The sequence below is a fragment of the Orbicella faveolata genome, unplaced genomic scaffold, assembly GCF_042242905.1.
Source record: "Orbicella faveolata isolate gen_17 unplaced genomic scaffold, um_ofav_v1 contig_2, whole genome shotgun sequence".
Taxonomy (NCBI): Eukaryota; Metazoa; Cnidaria; class Anthozoa; order Scleractinia; family Merulinidae; genus Orbicella; species Orbicella faveolata.
The window spans coordinates 14,807,501-14,830,178 of NW_028301547.1; the positions used below are offsets into that span (position 1 = coordinate 14,807,501).

General features: G+C 37.6%; 1 protein-coding gene and 2 long non-coding RNA genes across 3 annotated transcripts in view; 1 reads left to right on the plus strand and 2 right to left on the minus strand.

The window, feature by feature from the left end:
- Positions 1–22,673, minus strand: part of LOC110047274 (protein FAM227A-like) — a 25,434-nt gene extending 2,761 nt beyond the window's left edge. Inside the window, exons 1-13 of the mRNA XM_089289804.1 lie at positions 22,555–22,673; positions 20,044–20,280; positions 19,502–19,555; positions 18,961–19,043; positions 11,174–11,215; positions 10,247–10,360; positions 10,089–10,151; positions 5,875–5,910; positions 4,967–5,071; positions 4,682–4,808; positions 3,499–3,600; positions 2,656–3,038; positions 2,249–2,408 (exon numbers count right to left, since the gene is read on the minus strand). Of these exons, the coding sequence (XP_089145930.1) occupies positions 2,249–2,408; positions 2,656–3,038; positions 3,499–3,600; positions 4,682–4,808; positions 4,967–5,071; positions 5,875–5,910; positions 10,089–10,151; positions 10,247–10,360; positions 11,174–11,215; positions 18,961–19,043; positions 19,502–19,555; positions 20,044–20,280; positions 22,555–22,591 (1,543 nt within the window). The 5' untranslated portion in view covers positions 22,592–22,673. The remainder of the gene's footprint in view (positions 1–2,248; positions 2,409–2,655; positions 3,039–3,498; positions 3,601–4,681; positions 4,809–4,966; positions 5,072–5,874; positions 5,911–10,088; positions 10,152–10,246; positions 10,361–11,173; positions 11,216–18,960; positions 19,044–19,501; positions 19,556–20,043; positions 20,281–22,554) is intronic.
- Positions 15,097–16,955, minus strand: LOC149112086 (uncharacterized). Its single transcript, XR_016207265.1, has 2 exons — positions 16,659–16,955; positions 15,097–16,225 (listed from the first exon to the last, which is right to left on the minus strand). It is a non-coding gene; the product is annotated as an uncharacterized LOC149112086 (long non-coding RNA).
- On the plus strand, positions 16,979–18,470 carry LOC149112087 (uncharacterized). The gene is made up of 2 exons (XR_016207264.1): positions 16,979–17,263; positions 18,025–18,470. It is a non-coding gene; the product is annotated as an uncharacterized LOC149112087 (long non-coding RNA).
- Positions 22,674–22,678: the final 5 nt, after the last annotated feature.

Here is a 22,678-nt window from a genome sequence, read left to right on the forward strand (position 1 = left end):
GCTGTACCAATCTTAATAATTAAAATGTGCATTTAAGAAAGTAATAAAAGTAAAAATCGCTAAGAATAATAAGTTTTCTTAAAAAGATGAGTTTTGAGTTTAGATTTAAAAGAACTTAGATTGTCACATGAGCGGATAGAAACAGGTAGACTGTTCCAGAGTTCAGGAGCGGAAACAGCAAAAGCTCGAGAACCATACGTCTTCAGGTGAAAATTCGTGGGGTTAAGAAGTAGTACGTGTGATGATCGGAGGATTCTGAAGTACGCGTGAATCGAAACGTCACAACCGTGTTTACATACCCTCATCTAAACACACCTATCGACCAATGAGAGCGCGCGTAATAGCTGACTTATTTTATAAAAGAATGAGTATAACAAGTATAGCTAGCTCGTCTAGGTGTATTTTTTATTCAGTTTCTCGAAATGATACTTAATTATACTTTATTACAACGCATATCGTTCCTCAGTTATAAAATGTGCACGGAATCAGGACACATTCAATGCACACACCATACGTTTAACAGTTATAACGTATTTCATGGTAAGCTTCAGTGCTGTTGAAAGAAAGATATCAACCCTTTGCAAAGGACTGCAATAACTAATGAATGAAGTACAGTAACTATCAATTCTCGCAAACAACAATTCTTACCTATCGATTTTTAGCAAATTCAAAAGAATGTCGACCCACATTATTTAGGCTCAAAACTTCTTTTCCTACTCAACCCACTGGGAAGGAAATAATAATAAAAAAGATTCCTTATGTTCAGTGTAACAGCAGACTTAAAAGAGCTAATTAAGAGCAAATTCCCACAAAAATCAAACGCAGAGCGATCTAAGATGGCGGCTTATTTGTTATTGCTAATTACTGGGGATTGCTGCCGGAAAGCAGGTTGAATGATTGTACTGAAAAACAAAACGGAAAACGTAGGAACATTTACATAAGAACCTGGTAAAACTGAGCGATTTGGGGGATTCAAATTCACTAGACGAATGCGTACAGGTTATGCAAAGCTAATGGAACACCGTTAAAATGGCAGGATGGGAATGTTGTTTGTTGGTCAAGACATGATAACCCAGCTAAGGTAAACATATTTACATTGTTTTATGCTTAAGTCGTGCTGGTATTCCTGTGATATTTCGAATTGAAGTGATTTAATGACAAAAACAATGGCAGCACTTTTGGTCAGTCACGCATTCGACTGCTGGCGTTATTTTAATTTTTTGTGTGGGATTTGAATAATTTTTTGACGAGTGCGTAATCATTTGCCCAGACTAAACTTAACATATATTGAAAGACCTATCCTAGTATAGTTAGAATCTAAAATCTTTTGGAATTCCGAGATATGGCACATGGTCAAAATGACAATTCTTTTCACCGACTGACGAACTCATCCTTGGAGAACACTTTGGTTTTGTTTACCGCCAAATAGTTGGAATAATCCAATATTCTTAAAACTTGGCTTTTTTGGACAAGGCATAGTTCTGCATTAAGTTGGTTGTATTACATTTTTTTTGCGCTCAATAGTTGCGAAATGCGAATCGAATGAAAATGGTTGATTTTGAGCTCAGTTAGCACTAGATAGATTGATGTCTGGACGTGAAATCGATAATGTCCTTTTTCTCGGAAACACCAAGATATTTGAAGGAAAAAATTACATTGCGTTTTTTACTTTTACTAAGGCGTACTTATATGCAACAGTAGGGCAAATTCGATTTTTCAAGCCTTACCGAACTATTTCAGTTGATTTTTGTGTACATTTGCTCTTAACAATTTGTGAACTTTGAATAATTTTGGCCTTATAACATGTTTCACGTTCGTTGTTTGAGGTCGGTCTCCAAACTCAGCCATCATTGTTCTTTTTTAATCAATGTTACCTCATTGGTGTCATGGAAAAGATTCCTGTAGGACTTCAGATACATGTAGCAAGCAAGCTCTTGGGGTTGCGTGATTGAAGAGAGCTTGATCATGGGTTAACTTAACTCTCAGGATGACGGAGATTTATGGGGCGTTTGATAATTATTGGAGAAAGTGTATTAATGTATTAGAGGATCTAATGGAGGATCCTCTTATTGCAGCAAAAAAAGAGCCGTACACTCCATCCCCGGCCCCTTTTCGACCAACAAAGGACCTATCTTCTCTTCCCCTCCTGTCTCTCCGCCCCCCCCCCCCCCCCCCTTAAAAATATCCGGCCATCAGTAAGCCACTGGAACTAAAGCAAATAAAGAGTAGAGAAAGACGTTTCAAGGATATGGTGGCAGTGACTTGATTTCCGTTCTCTGAATCAACACTGATGTTCCTGAATCTTTTGATAATTTCTGCATCCGAAGAAACTGTTCCACTAGCGGGCTGTGTCCATAAACATCAAACACACAGCGACTGAACTCTGGACCTCTGCCTACTGGACATGACTGTAAAAAGGTATAGAGATACAATGATACAGTACAAGCCACAGGGACTGCAGCATTACACGTGCGAAACATGTGTCAGATGTACGTGAAGACGCCACATTGCGCACGATTGCTTGTAAAATATTACACGAGGATAAGTTCATTAACTACACGTAAGGCAGAGAAGAAGAAGCAAGTTAAATAACTATTTTCTTTTTCTAGAACGTAGATTTACATGTATGTAACCAACGATAAGTAAAGAACATACCTCGCGGCGTTTCTCTGCGCGATTTGACTTCTGTACCCCAGCAAACGCGGAAAACGAAGACAATTTCGGCTGCAAACGACTCAAAGATGTTGATGTTGCAGACGCTTTCTCCTCATTCGCGTTATACGGAGCCAAGCGATCCACATTATCACGCAGTTCTTCGGTGTTCGTCACGGCACTGTTGTGTGACGCCTTTCTGGTCGCAATTGACTTTCTTCTGGTGTCGCGACCCTGCGGAGCAAGGAAGCTACTGCTGTTTGGAACCTTTTCTTCTACTATCTGAGGTATGGACTTCTGGCTCAGCTTGTTACCAACAGAATAAAGGCTACTCTGTTTTGATAAATTCTCTTCACTAAGTTCCGCCGGAAGGGATACTAACGAGCCTAAAAGGAGAGAGAGAAATGTTACTCCCACGATCGACACCTCAATTCTCCTCACTCATTTCCATACAGTCAATTTATGCAAGTTCTGAGAATTTTTATGATAATCATAAAGTTGAATCTGCTCTACAGTGGCTTCATGATATGGTGGAAAAAAATTGTTGATCGCCCTCCTGCTCCCTAAAGCACCCCTTAAGTTTGGATCTGAACAGCTCACATTTCTTCACAACCTACCTCTAACCTGATTCTAAGATTAAAGTGAATTGGAGGTTCACCAAACCGATTCTGATTATCGAGGTGATTAATCTACTTTATTGGGTCCACATGTTACTCCTAAGTAAACAGCTCTCATAACTAACCAACGACTTCCCTGATTTCGACTGATTGGTGAGAAATTGGGTAAGAAAATTTCACCATCAACTGAACGTGTCGATGTTTTAAGCAAGTGCAAGCATGTTATCACCTTTAGAAGCATCTTGCTTAATTTGCTCATCTTTCCGCATATCTTTTGGTTCCAGGGCTTTGAAGTTCCACTTGTCCCAAATCCTTGGCACAGGTTTGGTTCCTAAACGTAGCAGATATTTATAGTTACTAACATTGTGTAGCTGAGATGAAAACATGTATGGATACTTGAAGCGATGGAAATCAGAATAGCAAGGTAAGCACGATTATACTCATGTACCGAAGCTCACTCTCTTTGCTAAAATCTAATGTAAGTTTGACTGTTTGACATGCACTAATTCTGTCAGGAGAAAGTTGATCTTCATCAAACTTGGGGATTAAAGGCCTGATGTAATCTTGTTCCCAGACTTCTAAAGTCTTTCGCTTTATCCACCAGAGATCTGGGAGGGAGATAAGGCCTGATGACATGGCTCCCGGTAGAGGTAACTTATGTGCAAGGTTTGGGGGAGGGGTGTGTTGGAAGATCATGTCAGCACCCTGTATTCAAGAGATATTATGAGGACAATAAAGTTTTACCTGTGCCTCATCCTAAGGCATTACTTAGCTCTTATTAACAGAGCAGGAGGTCTGTATGGGAGAATCTTGACCGAGGTCGTGAGTACAGACCTCATTGCGTTCGGTCTGTACACATAACCGAGGTCAAGATTCTCCCACACAGACCGACTAAGCTCGGTTAATAAGATGTTTATTAAATGACACTAGAGAACTAGAACAATTTAATTCATTTAATGTAACTGGTTTGTACTTGCTGACATTTTGCTTGCGAATGACGATGAACCGAACTTAATTCTGCCAAAGTTTGTTTGTCCTCTATTTTTCCCCTCATCAGGCTTCTTGGGACTTCCATAAATAAATATTGCTAGAAGAAAATAGTCAATATTTTTGTATTTTAGTTTGCAACTTTTTCACTGCAAAATGTAACTGGTCCAGATGCTGGTCTAGATGGGAAAATCTAGACCGCTTTCGATATTGATTTCAGCCAATCAAATTTCTGAATTCGGTAGTTCCCAGTCCTTGTGGGACACAGCCATATAATAAAGCATTTTAATGCAGACTCAAAAGTTGAGGAGCTGGAAATATTTTATCCTTAGGCCCCACTCCCTTCAGGATGCAGGCTCTTCAGAACTCTTTCACAAGTTTTTTTTAAATGCAACCTGTAGGTAATACATGTACAAACAACTTACCAGCAATCCATTCATGAATTATTTGAATGAGATTCTCTTTGAATTCATCTCCAAACTGCTTGTAAGATGTAGGAAATGCAGTGCAAAACGTACAGTACACAGCTTGAGCCATCAGGTCAGGGTATCGCTGAAAAACAAAACAAATTAAATAATTTTGTCACTTGGTCATTTACAGTTATACCTGATATGGAATGTGGCTACAAAAAAAGACCAAAGTCAACAGCTGTTCATTAAAATGAACAATGTATAGTAACATTGAGGTCTTAATGCTGATACAAGCCATACCTTAAGAAACTTATCCCTGTATTCTGTCACTGGGGCAGTAAACAACATCTTCACATAGTTGTGAGCAATGCGATTAAACAGCATTTCTTGTATGTTTCTGCTGGGCTGTCACAAAGAGGATGTCATTGTATTAGAACAGAGCTTGAGTCAACAAGCCCTGATGTCGATAGATGCCCATAATGTGCAACTCAAAAGTCTAATGCTCATCAAACTGTGCTGCAACCTTTCACTAACATTTTGCCAATAACAGGCTATTTATCCTAGGTTGGGAGTTGGGAATAGTGTTTCCTATCCCACCCTGTTAGAGTCCTTTCTTACAGATACTGCAATTACAGCAACTACAAGCATGGACCTTGCTGAGAACTCAAGCCAACCAACAGGCAGAATGACCACTTCTGCTAGTACAGAGATGCTATGAGTGTGAGTAAGAGTTTTCTGAGGCCCAAGGCAAAGATACGCTTGGGTTTGTGGAATGTGGGCACCATTTATAAAACATCTAGGACAGCACAAGCTACCACGTGAAGTGAAACAGTTGAAAAGGAGCTGAAGGACATGGATTATACGTTGGGCAAGACTTGGAAGGTGGGCCATCAGGACTTGGATTTGATTGATTGATCAATTGACTAGATCATTGATTTTGTAAGCATTTGTTTCTTCATTCTTTTATTTATAAATTAAAAGACCAACTGGTCAACAGAGGAAATGAACAATCTTAAGACTGACTTACTGGTTGTCTAACAGACAGACAGGAAGATAGACAGACCTGTGATCAGGCATTCTTTTTTGCCACTGTGAAAAACAAATGTCTGATAATATGTGGATCTGCATGAATCAGACCTGGTTTTTTTTTCATGAATGACACAGTTATCTGGCCAGTTGGTACAATATTTATACCCATTAACATTTACCTGATATTTTTCCAGGAAGTACCACCAAAATAAGTCCTGTAAAAGAAGTGAGAACATTAATCATGTATACTGTAATAATTACAATCCAGACATGTCCTTTTAAAATTGTATAAGTTACTTACTTTCATGATTTTTCAATCACTATATTTCAAGAGTACATATAAAAATACTTTTATAAACTTTATGAGTTTGTTACTCCTGTCTCTGAGGGTTTTTTCTTTCAGTTCTTCTCTCATCTCATCTCATTTTAATTAAAGTTAAGCCACAAAGAAAGAAGAAAGAGAACAGCTGGAACTAGGGTGAGATTTATAATCTTATGATTATTTTTTCAGGTTGATGTAACGAAAATTATGCAAGCTGAATGTGACTTAAGCCACAATTAGGCAATAGTGTGAAGGGGTTAAGGACATCAACTGGACAAGATAGGATGTATAATGAGGAGGAGCTATCAGACAGTGACTGGTCAGCAGCTGTAATCATTATGGTACATGTAAAGGTTCTCAAATATCCATGCAAACAAAAATAACCCAAACCTGTAGAATGTCTTCAGATGTCTTGGAAAACACAAAGGACTGGAATTCATGTTTGAAGGAGACCTAAATTAAAAGAGATAAGAAAAAGTACAAAGGATTATAAACAAATTAAATTGCACAAGGCTTAGAAATTCAATCATGATGCAGACATTTCTTACTTTTTTCCTGAGATCCTGCTGAGCACCTATGGCTGTTGACAAAATGTCCCTGGCCAGAAATGGTTTAGGAAGAGGTGTTACTTCATCTGGCTCATAACCTGGGTACACATGCAACTGAAAGGAAAATTGAAACCCTTGAATTCCAAAGCTAAATTAACATGTGTTAAATCTCCATAATTCTTTCATAACATCATCCCACAAGCCATCAGGATGATCCTTTTGGACAGCACCATTAGAATCACAATGCATTATTTGTATTGAAGACAGGTTCCCAAAAATTTATTAAATTTGTCTCCCTAAATTGAGTAGCGAACCTGTAAAATCAGTCCTCACTGGCTATTAATAGCAATGTGCAGTTCCCAAACATGAGTCCCATACTCCCCTAACGGAAGGGATTGTAATTTCCTGAGGGGTGGGGGATTCTGTAAGACCAAAACATTGAAAGAAATTTATGAAGCTTACCGGTAATTGGAATTTCCAGAGGGGTTGGCGGGTCTTACAAAAAGTCCCTTCCATGGGGGAGGTATGGATATTTTCTGGAATTACACAATGCACGTTTAGCAGTGGAAAGACTTTTAATTTTCAGATGCCACAGTAAGTTGAAACAAAAGCAAATTGAATATATCCAAAATATGGGATGGTTTAGAGAACGCAAGAACAAAGTTGGTTGTTGGTAGCACTATATGAAAAAAAGCAGACTTGTCAAAGAAATTCCCATGATTGACTTGTAACTTCTTTCAATTACAAGTTTGTTGGGTGGCTATGGTAAGGCACATCACCTTTAAACTCAGGAGCATGCAGAGTACAGTTTGTGATGCAGTTCACTGACACCTGACATGTATTAACTGGACAATTTACAAATTAACTCCTCCAAATTTAAAGCAAGATAATGGCTTCTGCACACTAGTGTAGTGCATTGCACAGTACCTCTACAAGCATTGGCTTCATACTAGAACTCTTCTCTGCTTTCTGGAAGAAAAAAAAAAGAGTTTTAGTCAAATTTAGTATTGACAACAAATAAGATTGAAACAATTGGATAGACACAATATACTTAAGTCAATAAATAATAATGTTCACTTAGTAGTAGATTATTATTACAGTCGAACCTCTCTTAAGCGACCACCCAAAATGTCAATCCTAGTGGTCGCTTACAGGAGGTGGTCACTTATGAGAGTAAGTCTCTGCAGTTACATATGCTAATGAGACAAAATTTTGTCCCAATATGGTCTTTAGCTCTCATAAGTGACCACCTCCTGTAAGCGACCACTAGGATTGACATTTTGGGTGGTCGCTTAAGAGAGGTTTGACTGTAATAATAATCTACTACTAAGTGAACATTATTATTTATTGACTTAAGTATATTGTGTCTATCCAATTGTTTCAATCTTATTTGTTCATGTGAAAAGTCAATTTCGAGAAGAAAATCTGATTCTTTCCACTGACAAATTTTCGTCTCTTGTACTACCCAGGAATGCGATAATATTACAACTCTTATTTTCCACTTTACGCTCTATTATCTGTCAAGTGATTGCTTACGGGAGGTTATAAAAACAAAAGAAAATTTTAAACTTTTAGCTCTAAAAGTGGTTGTGGTTGCTTACGAGGGGTGGTCGCTTACAAGAGGTTCCAAATATAGTGATTTGACGGGGAAACTGTTGGTATTTTCGAAAACTGGTTGCTGAGGAGAGGTGGTCACAACCAAAGGTTTGACTGTATTCACACATCACAAACTGTAGTTAATTTAGACAAGTAATGCAACTTTAAGGCATGGTGGGCTACAATCAACAATCGGGATCAAGCAGTCCAGATTTAAGGCCTGGCCATGGTTTTTGTGCTGGACACTTACATGCAGCTCTAACAGTGCAGGCCTCTCTTGACACAAGTGTTTTAATGAGTGCCAGCAAATTTCATGCAAAGCGGTAAACCTATGATAAACTAGAACCCCACCCAGGGGAAGTAGAAATCTTGCAAGTAGCTTTACACTCACTACAAGAACCAGATCTAGAGTTAGGCTCTGGCATTTACAAATCCAGTCAAAGTTTTAATTTATGCATGGTCAAAACAACATATCGCATTTCTTTACACACGCAGTAAAGTCGTCACGCAACATTTTTTTCAAAACAGCTGTTTCCCAAATGTCGCTTTATTTTTTCTTTCACCAAAGGAATACATCAATTAAGTCATACACTTTGTCTCTGTAGTTTGTAAATGATAGTAAATTCATTTTATGCCTTAGTTTTTTGAATTGTCATACATTTCATACATGAAACATGCATTGTTCTGTCGATCTATAAATGACTGACTGAAATCTCGAGTACCGCTCCAATTACAACACTCCTTGCTGTCCATGTTTAAATATATAGTTCAAGACAAATGGCTTTGAATCAACTTTGCTCACTTAAAGCAAACTATTAAATTAACTGTCAGGGATAATGATGAAAAATATGTGACAACCTAGTTACAGCAAGCCCGAAACGGGAAATAATTTTGTATAAGTATCAAACGAAATAAACAAAGTACGAATTGCATTTACATGTAATCGACAGCATGATTAATGCTGGAAAAAGCATCTGAGCTACATTTAAGCTAAATACAGCTCAATCTTCAAAGTATAAAATATCAATTTTATTGTTCATGTATTGCTGCACCTCTTCGTCGGCATTATTTTTGTTCAACTTGAGGTCCAACAAACATGATACTCAGGATTGCTGTTGGTCATATGACGTCAGAAGAAAAATGGAAAATATATGACAGAATCTAACATTTCTTTCTCAATGGATGGAACATTTCTGTTGTTTTGGTTACCTGAATCAATTGGGAAGGCATGGTAGTGTTCATTCAATCGCATTTCAGACCCACTGGAAAGAAAACTCCTTGAGTAGCCCCCCTCCCTTTTGGAAATTTACCTCTTTCAGACCCACATACCCCTCAGAATTTCCATGACGCTCTGTGGGGGGGGGGGGGGGGGGGGGTGGTATGGATATTTTCTGGAACTACACAATAAGTAAGTACCACCAAAATAAGTCCTGTAAAAGAAGTGAGAACATTAATCATGTATACTGTAATAATTACAATCCAGACATGTCCTTTTAAAATTGTATAAGTTACTTACTTTCATGATTTTTCAATCACTATATTTCAAGAGTACATATAAAAATACTTTTATAAACTTTATGAGTTTGTTACTCCTGTCTCTGAGGGTTTTTTCTTTCAGTTCTTCTCTCATCTCATCTCATTTTAATTAAAGTTAAGCCACAAAGAAAGAAGAAAGAGAACAGCTGGAACTAGGGTGAGATTTATAATCTTATGATTATTTTTTCAGGTTGATGTAACGAAAATTATGCAAGCTGAATGTGACTTAAGCCACAATTAGGCAATAGTGTGAAGGGGTTAAGGACATCAACTGGACAAGATAGGATGTATAATGAGGAGGAGCTATCAGACAGTGACTGGTCAGCAGCTGTAATCATTATGGTACATGTAAAGGTTCTCAAATATCCATGCAAACAAAAATAACCCAAACCTGTAGAATGTCTTCAGATGTCTTGGAAAACACAAAGGACTGGAATTCATGTTTGAAGGAGACCTAAATTAAAAGAGATAAGAAAAAGTACAAAGGATTATAAACAAATTAAATTGCACAAGGCTTAGAAATTCAATCATGATGCAGACATTTCTTACTTTTTTCCTGAGATCCTGCTGAGCACCTATGGCTGTTGACAAAATGTCCCTGGCCAGAAATGGTTTAGGAAGAGGTGTTACTTCATCTGGCTCATAACCTGGGTACACATGCAACTGAAAGGAAAATTGAAACCCTTGAATTCCAAAGCTAAATTAACATGTGTTAAATCTCCATAATTCTTTCATAACATCATCCCACAAGCCATCAGGATGATCCTTTTGGACAGCACCATTAGAATCACAATGCATTATTTGTATTGAAGACAGGTTCCCAAAAATTTATTAAATTTGTCTCCCTAAATTGAGTAGCGAACCTGTAAAATCAGTCCTCACTGGCTATTAATAGCAATGTGCAGTTCCCAAACATGAGTCCCATACTCCCCTAACGGAAGGGATTGTAATTTCCTGAGGGGTGGGGGATTCTGTAAGACCAAAACATTGAAAGAAATTTATGAAGCTTACCGGTAATTGGAATTTCCAGAGGGGTTGGCGGGTCTTACAAAAAGTCCCTTCCATGGGGGAGGTATGGATATTTTCTGGAATTACACAATGCACGTTTAGCAGTGGAAAGACTTTTAATTTTCAGATGCCACAGTAAGTTGAAACAAAAGCAAATTGAATATATCCAAAATATGGGATGGTTTAGAGAACGCAAGAACAAAGTTGGTTGTTGGTAGCACTATATGAAAAAAAGCAGACTTGTCAAAGAAATTCCCATGATTGACTTGTAACTTCTTTCAATTACAAGTTTGTTGGGTGGCTATGGTAAGGCACATCACCTTTAAACTCAGGAGCATGCAGAGTACAGTTTGTGATGCAGTTCACTGACACCTGACATGTATTAACTGGACAATTTACAAATTAACTCCTCCAAATTTAAAGCAAGATAATGGCTTCTGCACACTAGTGTAGTGCATTGCACAGTACCTCTACAAGCATTGGCTTCATACTAGAACTCTTCTCTGCTTTCTGGAAGAAAAAAAAAAGAGTTTTAGTCAAATTTAGTATTGACAACAAATAAGATTGAAACAATTGGATAGACACAATATACTTAAGTCAATAAATAATAATGTTCACTTAGTAGTAGATTATTATTACAGTCGAACCTCTCTTAAGCGACCACCCAAAATGTCAATCCTAGTGGTCGCTTACAGGAGGTGGTCACTTATGAGAGTAAGTCTCTGCAGTTACATATGCTAATGAGACAAAATTTTGTCCCAATATGGTCTTTAGCTCTCATAAGTGACCACCTCCTGTAAGCGACCACTAGGATTGACATTTTGGGTGGTCGCTTAAGAGAGGTTTGACTGTAATAATAATCTACTACTAAGTGAACATTATTATTTATTGACTTAAGTATATTGTGTCTATCCAATTGTTTCAATCTTATTTGTTCATGTGAAAAGTCAATTTCGAGAAGAAAATCTGATTCTTTCCACTGACAAATTTTCGTCTCTTGTACTACCCAGGAATGCGATAATATTACAACTCTTATTTTCCACTTTACGCTCTATTATCTGTCAAGTGATTGCTTACGGGAGGTTATAAAAACAAAAGAAAATTTTAAACTTTTAGCTCTAAAAGTGGTTGTGGTTGCTTACGAGGGGTGGTCGCTTACAAGAGGTTCCAAATATAGTGATTTGACGGGGAAACTGTTGGTATTTTCGAAAACTGGTTGCTGAGGAGAGGTGGTCACAACCAAAGGTTTGACTGTATTCACACATCACAAACTGTAGTTAATTTAGACAAGTAATGCAACTTTAAGGCATGGTGGGCTACAATCAACAATCGGGATCAAGCAGTCCAGATTTAAGGCCTGGCCATGGTTTTTGTGCTGGACACTTACATGCAGCTCTAACAGTGCAGGCCTCTCTTGACACAAGTGTTTTAATGAGTGCCAGCAAATTTCATGCAAAGCGGTAAACCTATGATAAACTAGAACCCCACCCAGGGGAAGTAGAAATCTTGCAAGTAGCTTTACACTCACTACAAGAACCAGATCTAGAGTTAGGCTCTGGCATTTACAAATCCAGTCAAAGTTTTAATTTATGCATGGTCAAAACAACATATCGCATTTCTTTACACACGCAGTAAAGTCGTCACGCAACATTTTTTTCAAAACAGCTGTTTCCCAAATGTCGCTTTATTTTTTCTTTCACCAAAGGAATACATCAATTAAGTCATACACTTTGTCTCTGTAGTTTGTAAATGATAGTAAATTCATTTTATGCCTTAGTTTTTTGAATTGTCATACATTTCATACATGAAACATGCATTGTTCTGTCGATCTATAAATGACTGACTGAAATCTCGAGTACCGCTCCAATTACAACACTCCTTGCTGTCCATGTTTAAATATATAGTTCAAGACAAATGGCTTTGAATCAACTTTGCTCACTTAAAGCAAACTATTAAATTAACTGTCAGGGATAATGATGAAAAATATGTGACAACCTAGTTACAGCAAGCCCGAAACGGGAAATAATTTTGTATAAGTATCAAACGAAATAAACAAAGTACGAATTGCATTTACATGTAATCGACAGCATGATTAATGCTGGAAAAAGCATCTGAGCTACATTTAAGCTAAATACAGCTCAATCTTCAAAGTATAAAATATCAATTTTATTGTTCATGTATTGCTGCACCTCTTCGTCGGCATTATTTTTGTTCAACTTGAGGTCCAACAAACATGATACTCAGGATTGCTGTTGGTCATATGACGTCAGAAGAAAAATGGAAAATATATGACAGAATCTAACATTTCTTTCTCAATGGATGGAACATTTCTGTTGTTTTGGTTACCTGAATCAATTGGGAAGGCATGGTAGTGTTCATTCAATCGCATTTCAGACCCACTGGAAAGAAAACTCCTTGAGTAGCCCCCCTCCCTTTTGGAAATTTACCTCTTTCAGACCCACATACCCCTCAGAATTTCCATGACGCTCTGTGGGGGGGGGGGGGGGGGGTGGTATGGATATTTTCTGGAACTACACAATATGGAGAAAAGTCTTGTGCTTCTTCCCTGACAGTCGTGGAATTATCTCCTAGATAGTGGGAATCTTGTAACACAGAATTATGATGGCTTTATTCAACATTTGGCTAGGATCTAAGCAGAGGGGTACTTTGGTTGTGCCATTGGGGAGGACTGTTTCTCATACCATCATGTTGCTGCACCAGTTTATGGGTTGCTCCACCTCCTTAAGCTTAATTTCCACATTTTACGATGCCATGACGTCAAGTTTTGCTTTCACTTTTTCAACTTTCGTTGCTGGTACTCTGTGGATGCCTGCATGGGCAGGGCAAACTTTAGGATCCACTGTTATTGTTGTTGTTATTGTTATCCAAGGTAAGGCTGACTGGCTGACCCACAGTTCCCAGGCACTCAAAATTATCCTTGTACATTGTAACCGATTGATCTATTTGGAGGTGGCCTGGTTGCAGGTCTGCTGTATCCACTGACTGTCAGGTGCTGTCTGTTTGAGGAAGTCAGATGAATGTGAGGCAGTTTGATGTCAATTTCAGACTGGGCCTTTTCAGCAACCCGATGATCTGGAGTCATTGGACTTTTGCTGGTGTCCCTCCAGGCTCGCTGTAGCAGGCACCAAGCATTAAATTTCCAGCGCCATTAATTCTTGCACTTGCTGCTTTATCTTCGCTGAGCGATAACTTTGGCGACTTGCTTTCAGCCATATTAACTTAATCCAACCTTGTTTGGCCACCTGATGTCACTCGAGAGTTACCACTCACAAATTCTGTCACTTAGAGAGGTTAGACCAATCAATATGGCGTGAAGATACAACACCAAGTTGAGAGACAACACCCGATGCGTGAACACATGCTACTTTATTATTCAGCCCAGAGTGCAACATGCACCCTAACAACTTGAGGCAGACTTTCAGCAACAAACAGGGTAATGTGATCTTGTAAAGTACAATATAAAACTCTTTCAGAACATCAGGTCAATGCAGTCTGTTCTTTTGGCCACAGCACCCATGTTCAAAGTGTGATCAAAACTACTTCAGGTAAGAAATAACATACACAATGTACTTGGCTTGGAGAACTCCTTTATAAAAAGGATGGTGGTGATTGTCGTACTTTTTAGGGGTTCAAAAAGGAGTACCTTTTAGGGTATTGAGCCAAAAAAGATCTGACAGGAGATAACGAGTTGTTTTAGAATAATTTGGTATCTTTTGGGGTTGGAAAATTTTTGAAGCTATGCCCAAAAAGCATGATCTTTGTACCTGTTAGGGGTCCTTTTCAGAATTTCCAAAGAGCACCCCCATTCTTTTTATATCGAAGTCTGGCCCCCCTGGGGTAGTTAGCAGACTGTAAATCTATAGGTTCAACCTTAAAAAAAAGTTTTGTAGTATCTGTACAAACCCCTGCGAAATGAATTCCCAGTAGTCTGGGAATTCCTAGGAATTCCTAGGAATTCCTAGGAATTCCAAATTATTCCAAGACATGCAAATTATGCTTTATCCAAGACCTTGGAATTTCTGGGAATATTTGGGAATAGTGGAAGTATGACTGGGAATTATTGGGAATTCCTAGGAATTCCAAGTTATTCCAAGCCATGCAAATTATGCTTAATCCAAGACCTTGGAATTTCTGGGAATATTTGGGAATAGTGAAAAGTATGACTGGGAATTATTGGGAATTCCTAGGAACTCCTATTACTTCCCAGACTGTTTTAAAAAATGTATTTGGAATATCTAGGAGTTTTTGGGAATAGCTAAATCACATGAAATATTGCTGGAAATTTCTATAAATTTCCCAAAATGTCAAAATTAAAGATGAACTCAGTGCATGAATCAGTTTCTGTGAATTAGTAAAAATCAACACGATCATTTTTCTGTAGTTCCATACCTTTTTATTGTTGTCAAGCTCCAAGATAATTATTTCCAGACAAATGTACATTAATTCCAGTTTAAGTCTGACAACTCAACATAAAACTATAGCACTGATAATATTGCTTTTTAGATCCAACATGATTTGTTAGTGTATATGTGCCTGTATGGACCCGTAAATCAAACACCCAGAGTTTAACTGATAGAAAAATAGATGCTCTTAGATTTGATAAATAGATTAAGCAAAAAATTCTGTCATCATAAATGAATATATATTATTTACAATTTCAATAAAACCAAAAGTATATATATGCACGTATATATTTAATATAATTGTAGATTCACACACATACCCATCACAGCCCACTGTTGAACAATTTTTGACTTGATCCTGTATGACTTTAGGAAAAAGAGGAAGACATCTCTCACAGATGTCATAAATGAAAAGCTCACAGTTTCCACACACTTGCTGTACATTTGTAAAACTGTACTGTGACATTCTCTGGACAAATTACCGGTAGTTTCATTTAAACAAGGATATCTTTAGCAGCCTCTCATTGTCATACAATGTCTTGAAATTAAGGACAGAATAGCCATACAGGCATATTCTTTGGCAGAAAATGTTTTTTTCTTGGGAACCATTAGTTTCACTTTCATCAGGGCAGTCCAGTGAATGGTCATCAGTGTCAGAGTTCTCAATTTCTTCAGAGGAGTCGGAACTGAAACTTCAACATCATTATCTGAATCACTGTCTGTGGACAAATCTGAGTTGTTGTGTATTACATCAATTGGTATTTTTGTAGTCTTTTCAGGTATTGGCAACTCAATTTTATCAAATGCTTCTGTGAAACTTCAATTCTTGCATAAAGGTTCACTCCATAATCCATCAAAGTCATCCACAACATTTTTGCCAACAGCCATCTCACTCAGGTGAGCCGAAAACTGTGAGGTGTTCTGTTCATGGTGTTGGAAATGATATCCAGGAAAAAGGGATGCAAGAGAGGGAGATGACGTCAACTGGCCTGTGAAGACTGCTTTAAGCGTTTTATGTGGTCGAATCTTGTAGATTTTGGTATGGGTATAGTGGGATCATCAATATGTTTCTTGTATTTCCTTGTCCTTGTGGTCACTTTAATCCATGACACAACAAAATCAAAAGAATCAAAAAGATTATGAGTTAGTGGGAAACAAATAAATAACTGACATAAATAAATGACAATGCAAATAAAAAAAACCTACATCTTGATGTATTGAAAAGACTATAGATCTCATATCATGCTAATCCTTATAAATAATTCAAAGGAAAAAATGACAAGCATCGCAAATTTATACTTGCTGCATTGTGCTGACTGGGTGTTGAAATAGATTTGGTGGACTAATACAACAAGCTTAAGCTCATTTCGCAGAATTTATCTCGTTTCCTCAGGTCGATCTGAAACCTTTTAGGTGATTTTCGGCTTTTGGGGTTTTTAAAGAGCACACAATGCATTGCTTAGTTTGATTTATAATTTACAATTATAGGTTATCATAACAGAAAATCCCTATAAAATTGGATTCCTTACCTTTGCAGTGAACTTGATTCAAGTGCCTCATGATCCTTTATCTTGACAACCGTCGGGAACAGATCAACCAGTTAAAGTACGTTCCATTTTCCTCCTTGATTTATTCGTAAAAAGTTTGTTTAGTTTTTTCCTTTTGAAGCAAGACCCATCTTTCAAAAGACCACCAAAACAGCGTGGAAAGCGAAACAGACTTGCCATCGAAAGCGACTGGTCTGGCAACCTCGTTACCAGTCTCTCTCTCCTTCTTCTCCCGTTTCCATTCTCTCCTCAACTGATCAATTGAACCAATCACAGCACGCGAATTTTCACGTGACTATCCTTGTGACTGAACGTGACAAAGATCGCGTTATTAATTCTCTTTTGGCGCCCATCTTTGAATTCAGCGTTAACGGCTGATCGCTCGTGCGTTTTAGTAGATTTCACTTCCAAAATTTTATCAGAATGGTTTTCGCTGCGGTCCTCTGACCAGAAGAAAACAGCGTGAGTGTCATTAACGAGAAACAAGTTATTCTTGGCGAAGATTTGGAGTTAAAAGAAAGTCTTACTGTGGATGTTTCAACGGGGAAGAATTCAAAGGACAGATTAGCCGTATACAAAATTATTTGGTGAGTAATCGAATTCAAGTAACCTTATATTATACAAAGTAAATTCTTGTATTTAGACAAAAGCTTTTGAATGAACTTTATCATCACGAATCATACACGAGTGGATCACTCAGTCATGGCATGAAATGAATTCTGGCTAAAGCAAAGTTGAAACAATTTAGGTTGCCCAGTGTGCGTGCTTAAACAATTTGATTTGCGAGTAACAAGTTTCTCTCGCCTCACTTGTTCAAACGAAATAAATATAGCAGTTCTCTCTGATCCCAGTCAAAGTTCTTGACAAAAACTCCAACGAGGCAGCCAGTGTGCATGAGTTTGATGTCTCCTGTGTGTTTCAGCCTGACTGTATGGCAATCCGTGTTGATCTTCAATTTTTGTCCATCCGTATATTCTTTTGTGTTTACTCTATTATTTAAATGTTCCTTAAATGTTTTAAGTGTCTTTTTTAGTATTTCTAATGTCTAAATTTGGCTAAAAACCGTGATATACACAGTGTATCCTCCAATTCAAGAGTTGTTGATACACTTATAGAGGAAGGAAAACCTTGATTTAATCTACTGTAAGCTCAAGATTTATGTAACATTTATCAATAGTATACAAGCACCTTCCATTATCAAGTCTTCTCTTTTAACATTTCAACCAGCTTACAGTCAGGTCTTAATTAGCTGCGTGTATTAAACTGTGAGCACATAAATATTTGGATCTCAGTCTTACAGTACCTCATATATATCGCAATGTACTGTATTTTTTTAATTTTGTTTTAGGTGTCATACAACAAAGATGAAGATGAAGAGGCCAGCTGTTGACAGCGTAATTAGAGGGCAACAAAAGAAGCTGCGGAAACAAAAGAAATAACTGAACAGCAGCTAAGTTTGCCCAAACTCAGCCTTTTTTAATTTTAAGGATTGTTTCAGTTTTGTTCTTATAATTGATTCCTTACATTCATGAAAATCCAGATTTGTTCCACATAATAACAATAATTTAAGCTAAAATCTTGTGTATGGAAAATTGTTGGATTTGTAAACCAAAAAAGTAAGTAAATTATCTGAAAAAGTTCTCTTTTTATCAAACATGTAAAAGTTTGACCTTCATATCTGTTTTCAGTTTTACTTTTAATTCTTGGTGTAATAAAAAAGAAACAGGATAATTATTCTAATGACTTATGTTTAAATTCATGAAAGCCAATGTAATAAACCATTGATTTAAAGCCTGTTTGATGTGGTATCAGTGACTTTATTTGTTATTTTAATGCTGGGCATTAATCATCAAAATTTTGTCTGGCCTACAAATGATACAAAATTCCCAGTTTTTCTCAGATTTTCCAAAAAATTCCAACCTATTCTCAAAAAATCCTACAAATTCCAAGTTATTCCCAGAAATTCCTAGGAATTTTTGAGAATTTTAAGGAATTTTCAAGGTGAGTATATTTCAGTTGGAATTCCTAGGAATTCCTAGGAATTCCAAGTTAGCTCTATCTAAACTTGGAATTCCTAGGAATTCCTAGGAATTCCGAGTCCGAATTACCGTGAAAATTCACACCTTAGATTCCTAGGAATTCCTAGGAATTCTTAGGAATTCCTAGGAATTTTTTCCTAGGAATTCTTAGGAAATTCCTAGGAATTCCTAGGAATTCTTAAAGTTATCTCACAAGGGAAATACATGAGTTTCATCTAGAAATAACTTGATATGTCACACTGTACCTTCTTGGAAGCCTTCTTCCATGACTGTAACTGAGATTGTTGGGCAGCATTACCCAGAGGATTCTCAGAAGAGGCTTGCAAGACTAAAAATGGATATTAAGATCGAAATAATGACACAATATAGATTATTTCATATACTATAAATGAATATTGACATAATAATTGCAGTTTTTACCCTGACCATATGAAAGTTTGCATACTGCATGTACATATTTCACCTTACCTATTTATGTGTAGATACTGTTTACAAGAAGGACCCTTTACAGTGCTTGTTGGTTGATTTACCAGTAATGCTCTTTTTTCAGAATTCCAAGATTGAGAATTGACATCTGTCTGGACTCCAAGTCTAAAAGAAAACTGATGCCTGGAATCTAGGCTAATCTTATGCTGAGGACATAATAATTATTAATGGCTCCAAAGCTTAAGGACCCTCTCAACTTCCTCCATTTGGACCTAGGCAATAGTTCCTGAGATGCCAGGCATAATTGCCATACCTTTACTTTTTATACAAATGTTACAAGAGACCAGCAAAATTACTCACCAGACCTTACTGAATAAACTCCTGCAAACCTGGACACCTCCTTTGCCTCAACCTCTGAAAAAGTCAGAATGTTATTTGTCACGGCAGGTCTAAAACAAGGATGATGGTTGTGGGGGAGAGTGAAGAGTATAAGGTTAAGACGGGTGTGGGGATGAGGGGTGTTGCTAATGCCATGATTTAGAGCTAAATGTCAGCAGCCTAACCACAGCATTCTTCAGGTTAGCCAGAGTGCTATTCAGCCTCGCCCCCTACATTTAATTCTCACCTCTCACCCTCCTTTTGCACCCATCCTATTTGTCATGGTTTTACTCTGACAATTAGAATTTTAGTGCAGTATGCATATTTTGTACAGAAACTGCAGATCTCTAAGATGGGAGAAAGGAAAGGCACTTACTCCCTTAACCAACTACTCAGAAGTGTTTATGGCCTTCAATGTGCCCAAGGGCTGTTGAACAGGATTGAGTGAGTGAGTTTGTATGTCAGTCAGATTAAGGCCTGAAATAGAGTGCCCATCACAAACACACAAAAGTCAGAAATCTAACCCTTGTTGCTTATTTTTGATGTTGACTTCTTCGGGGGCTTGTAATCAATCAGAAGTTTTCCAAAGCCAAATTCCTCTTCATCTGGCTCAACTTCCAGGCCATGCTCTTTCATGTATTTGTCAACAACCAGTTGAGTTGGCGAGTCATAGCTATGCAAGTTTGCATTTAAACTGCAGATCTGGTCAGTAATGTCATTGACAGTTCCACCACGATGGAAAGAATCTTGCAGCTCATATACTGATCACTTGAGTCAAAGAAAATAAGCTACATGTATACATGGCAAAGTAACAAATAAAGAAGTCTAGCACTGTCAACATTCATTTTCTTGATCGGATCATAAGCATAAACAAACATATGCTTTACAATCCCTCTCAAAAATACACAAGCTCTGGTGTTATCTTTATAAGGGAGGTCCCCTCTCCCCCCAACTCAATATTATATTATACATAAACATGTAATGGGCACAAATAAAGTTGTATGATTGTCCAAATGTCAATTCTGGGAGTCTGCAATTGTTTTGGTCAGTACCAAGATCACAATAAAAAGCTCTGGTAAAACCAAAATGTTTTGCCTTAACAGAGTACTGATACTTGTTTTTTCCTTCACCTGCTTTTCTTTTCTTTTTTCATCAGAAATATTAGAGAAAAATCGGGCCCACTGAGCTAGATAATAATTTGCCATAACATTGTCGTCGTCATCGTTGTCGTCGTTGCTGTCATCATCGTCATCATCATCGTCGTCGTCATTATTGTTATTATTATTATCATTATTCTGCCTGTAGTCATATACTTATATACTCTGACTCCTGTAGCAGGATTCTTCTTTTAAAATTTTAGACATGCATAAATTTTGAAAAGGAACCAGAATCTTGTTTTGCTAGGGGGTGCCTCAAATTTACTCTCACCCAAAAGAGTCAATAATCTACGACAAACTGACACCAACAATTTTTAATTGTGTCTGTGACCAATGCACTAGTCATTTGAATCCCCACCATTGGGGGATACCCGAGGTATTCACTTTTACGGTCAGTGAAATACAGTGAAAGCCTTGTCTTGCAGGGGAAAAATTCAGTATAAACTCCCCTGCCCTGTAAACATCAAGCACAATTTAAATAGATAATTTATAATTTTTTAACAACTGGAGCTTTCACAGGATTTTTTCACATAGTTCTAGTTCACTCACGCATAACATCCAAAATAAACTGCAATCTGTACAAAAAAAATAACATCAGGAGTCACAAAATACTACTAATCAGCACATGAGATATTTAATCATTTATCATTGATGGCTTCAAAACAACAACTTGAACCCAGTCTTCTACAAGAGGCAGCGAACCATGGGTGAAATCCACACCAAACCCCCGCTCAGCCCCTGCATTGTATAGCGAAGCCATGAAAAAGGTGCATTCCCCGACTTCCAGAGAACCCAATTGGGGTGGGGAGGTGGGATCAAATCACTGGTGCATAATCACTATATTTCAAATAAATGAAAACTCTGCAGTTCCAGAAAATATCCATCCCCACCCCATAGAAAGTCACTGGTTGTTACAGAGGGATGGGAGGGGAACTTGAACCAAAAAAACCTTCCGTTGCATGTGTGGATGGTATCTGGAACAGCACAATTTACAATGGCAAATTACAACAATAATAGTAATGATAAATAAAAAAAGCCATAAAAGAAGCCACAAGAATGATTTGTAAAAGAGTTACGCGACCCCATATAAAAACAAATCACCTCAGCAGTTGTAGAACGTGATAAAATATTATTATTCATATTCCATGATGGCTATTAGTCAATGAAAACTCTTGAATTGAACATGCAATGATCCAGTTTTTAATAAAAACACAAAGTCCCTCACATTTTTCCGTAAGCAAACTTTAAATTCCAACACCAGCTAAACGCCAGCATTGCTCATTCATAAGCTAATTAAAATCGAAGAAATCAAAGTGCTTTTCTGTACCTTCAGCACCTACATTTGTGTAAAAGGTGCCGTGGTTACTCAAACTTTGATCATTTTTGAACTGAGTACTCGACGGTCTTATCACTCTACGTGTATGCGCGTTACGTCCACTCCTTATTTAATGTAATTACTCTCGTTTACAGTAATCGAGGCCGATCGACTTAAGAGAAGACTTACATCAATCTGTCTGCATCCACAAGTACAAATAAGCTAGAGTGTATTTCATCAAAATACGAAGTTTACGAACAGCATCGAAACATCGACAAAATTGCCCGTTTTGGGAAGTAAACTTGACGACTCCATTTGGAAAAAATAACGTGACACAACCCCAGGGACAGAACACATCGCCGTCTACAAGCAACTATAAGCGATATAGTTCTTATGCAAAATCAGAGATGATTGATCATTTCTTCTTTTCGGGTGCTGTGCATTTCACATCTCTCGACGGGAGTCCGCGATCCGCGGCGGTAGCCATTGGTAACGAGTCAAACTCTTTAACGCTAAGGCAACGAAGCAAACGCCTAAAAAGTAAATATGATCACAAAGGATACAATCATCTGGCACTTTTTCTCCTTCTGCCACGTACATGCTGTTATTTCTCTAAATAAAGCTTCATCTCTGTTGGAGAACGGAGCTCACGCTAAATTGTTTATAAAACTTCCAAATCGCCTGCAG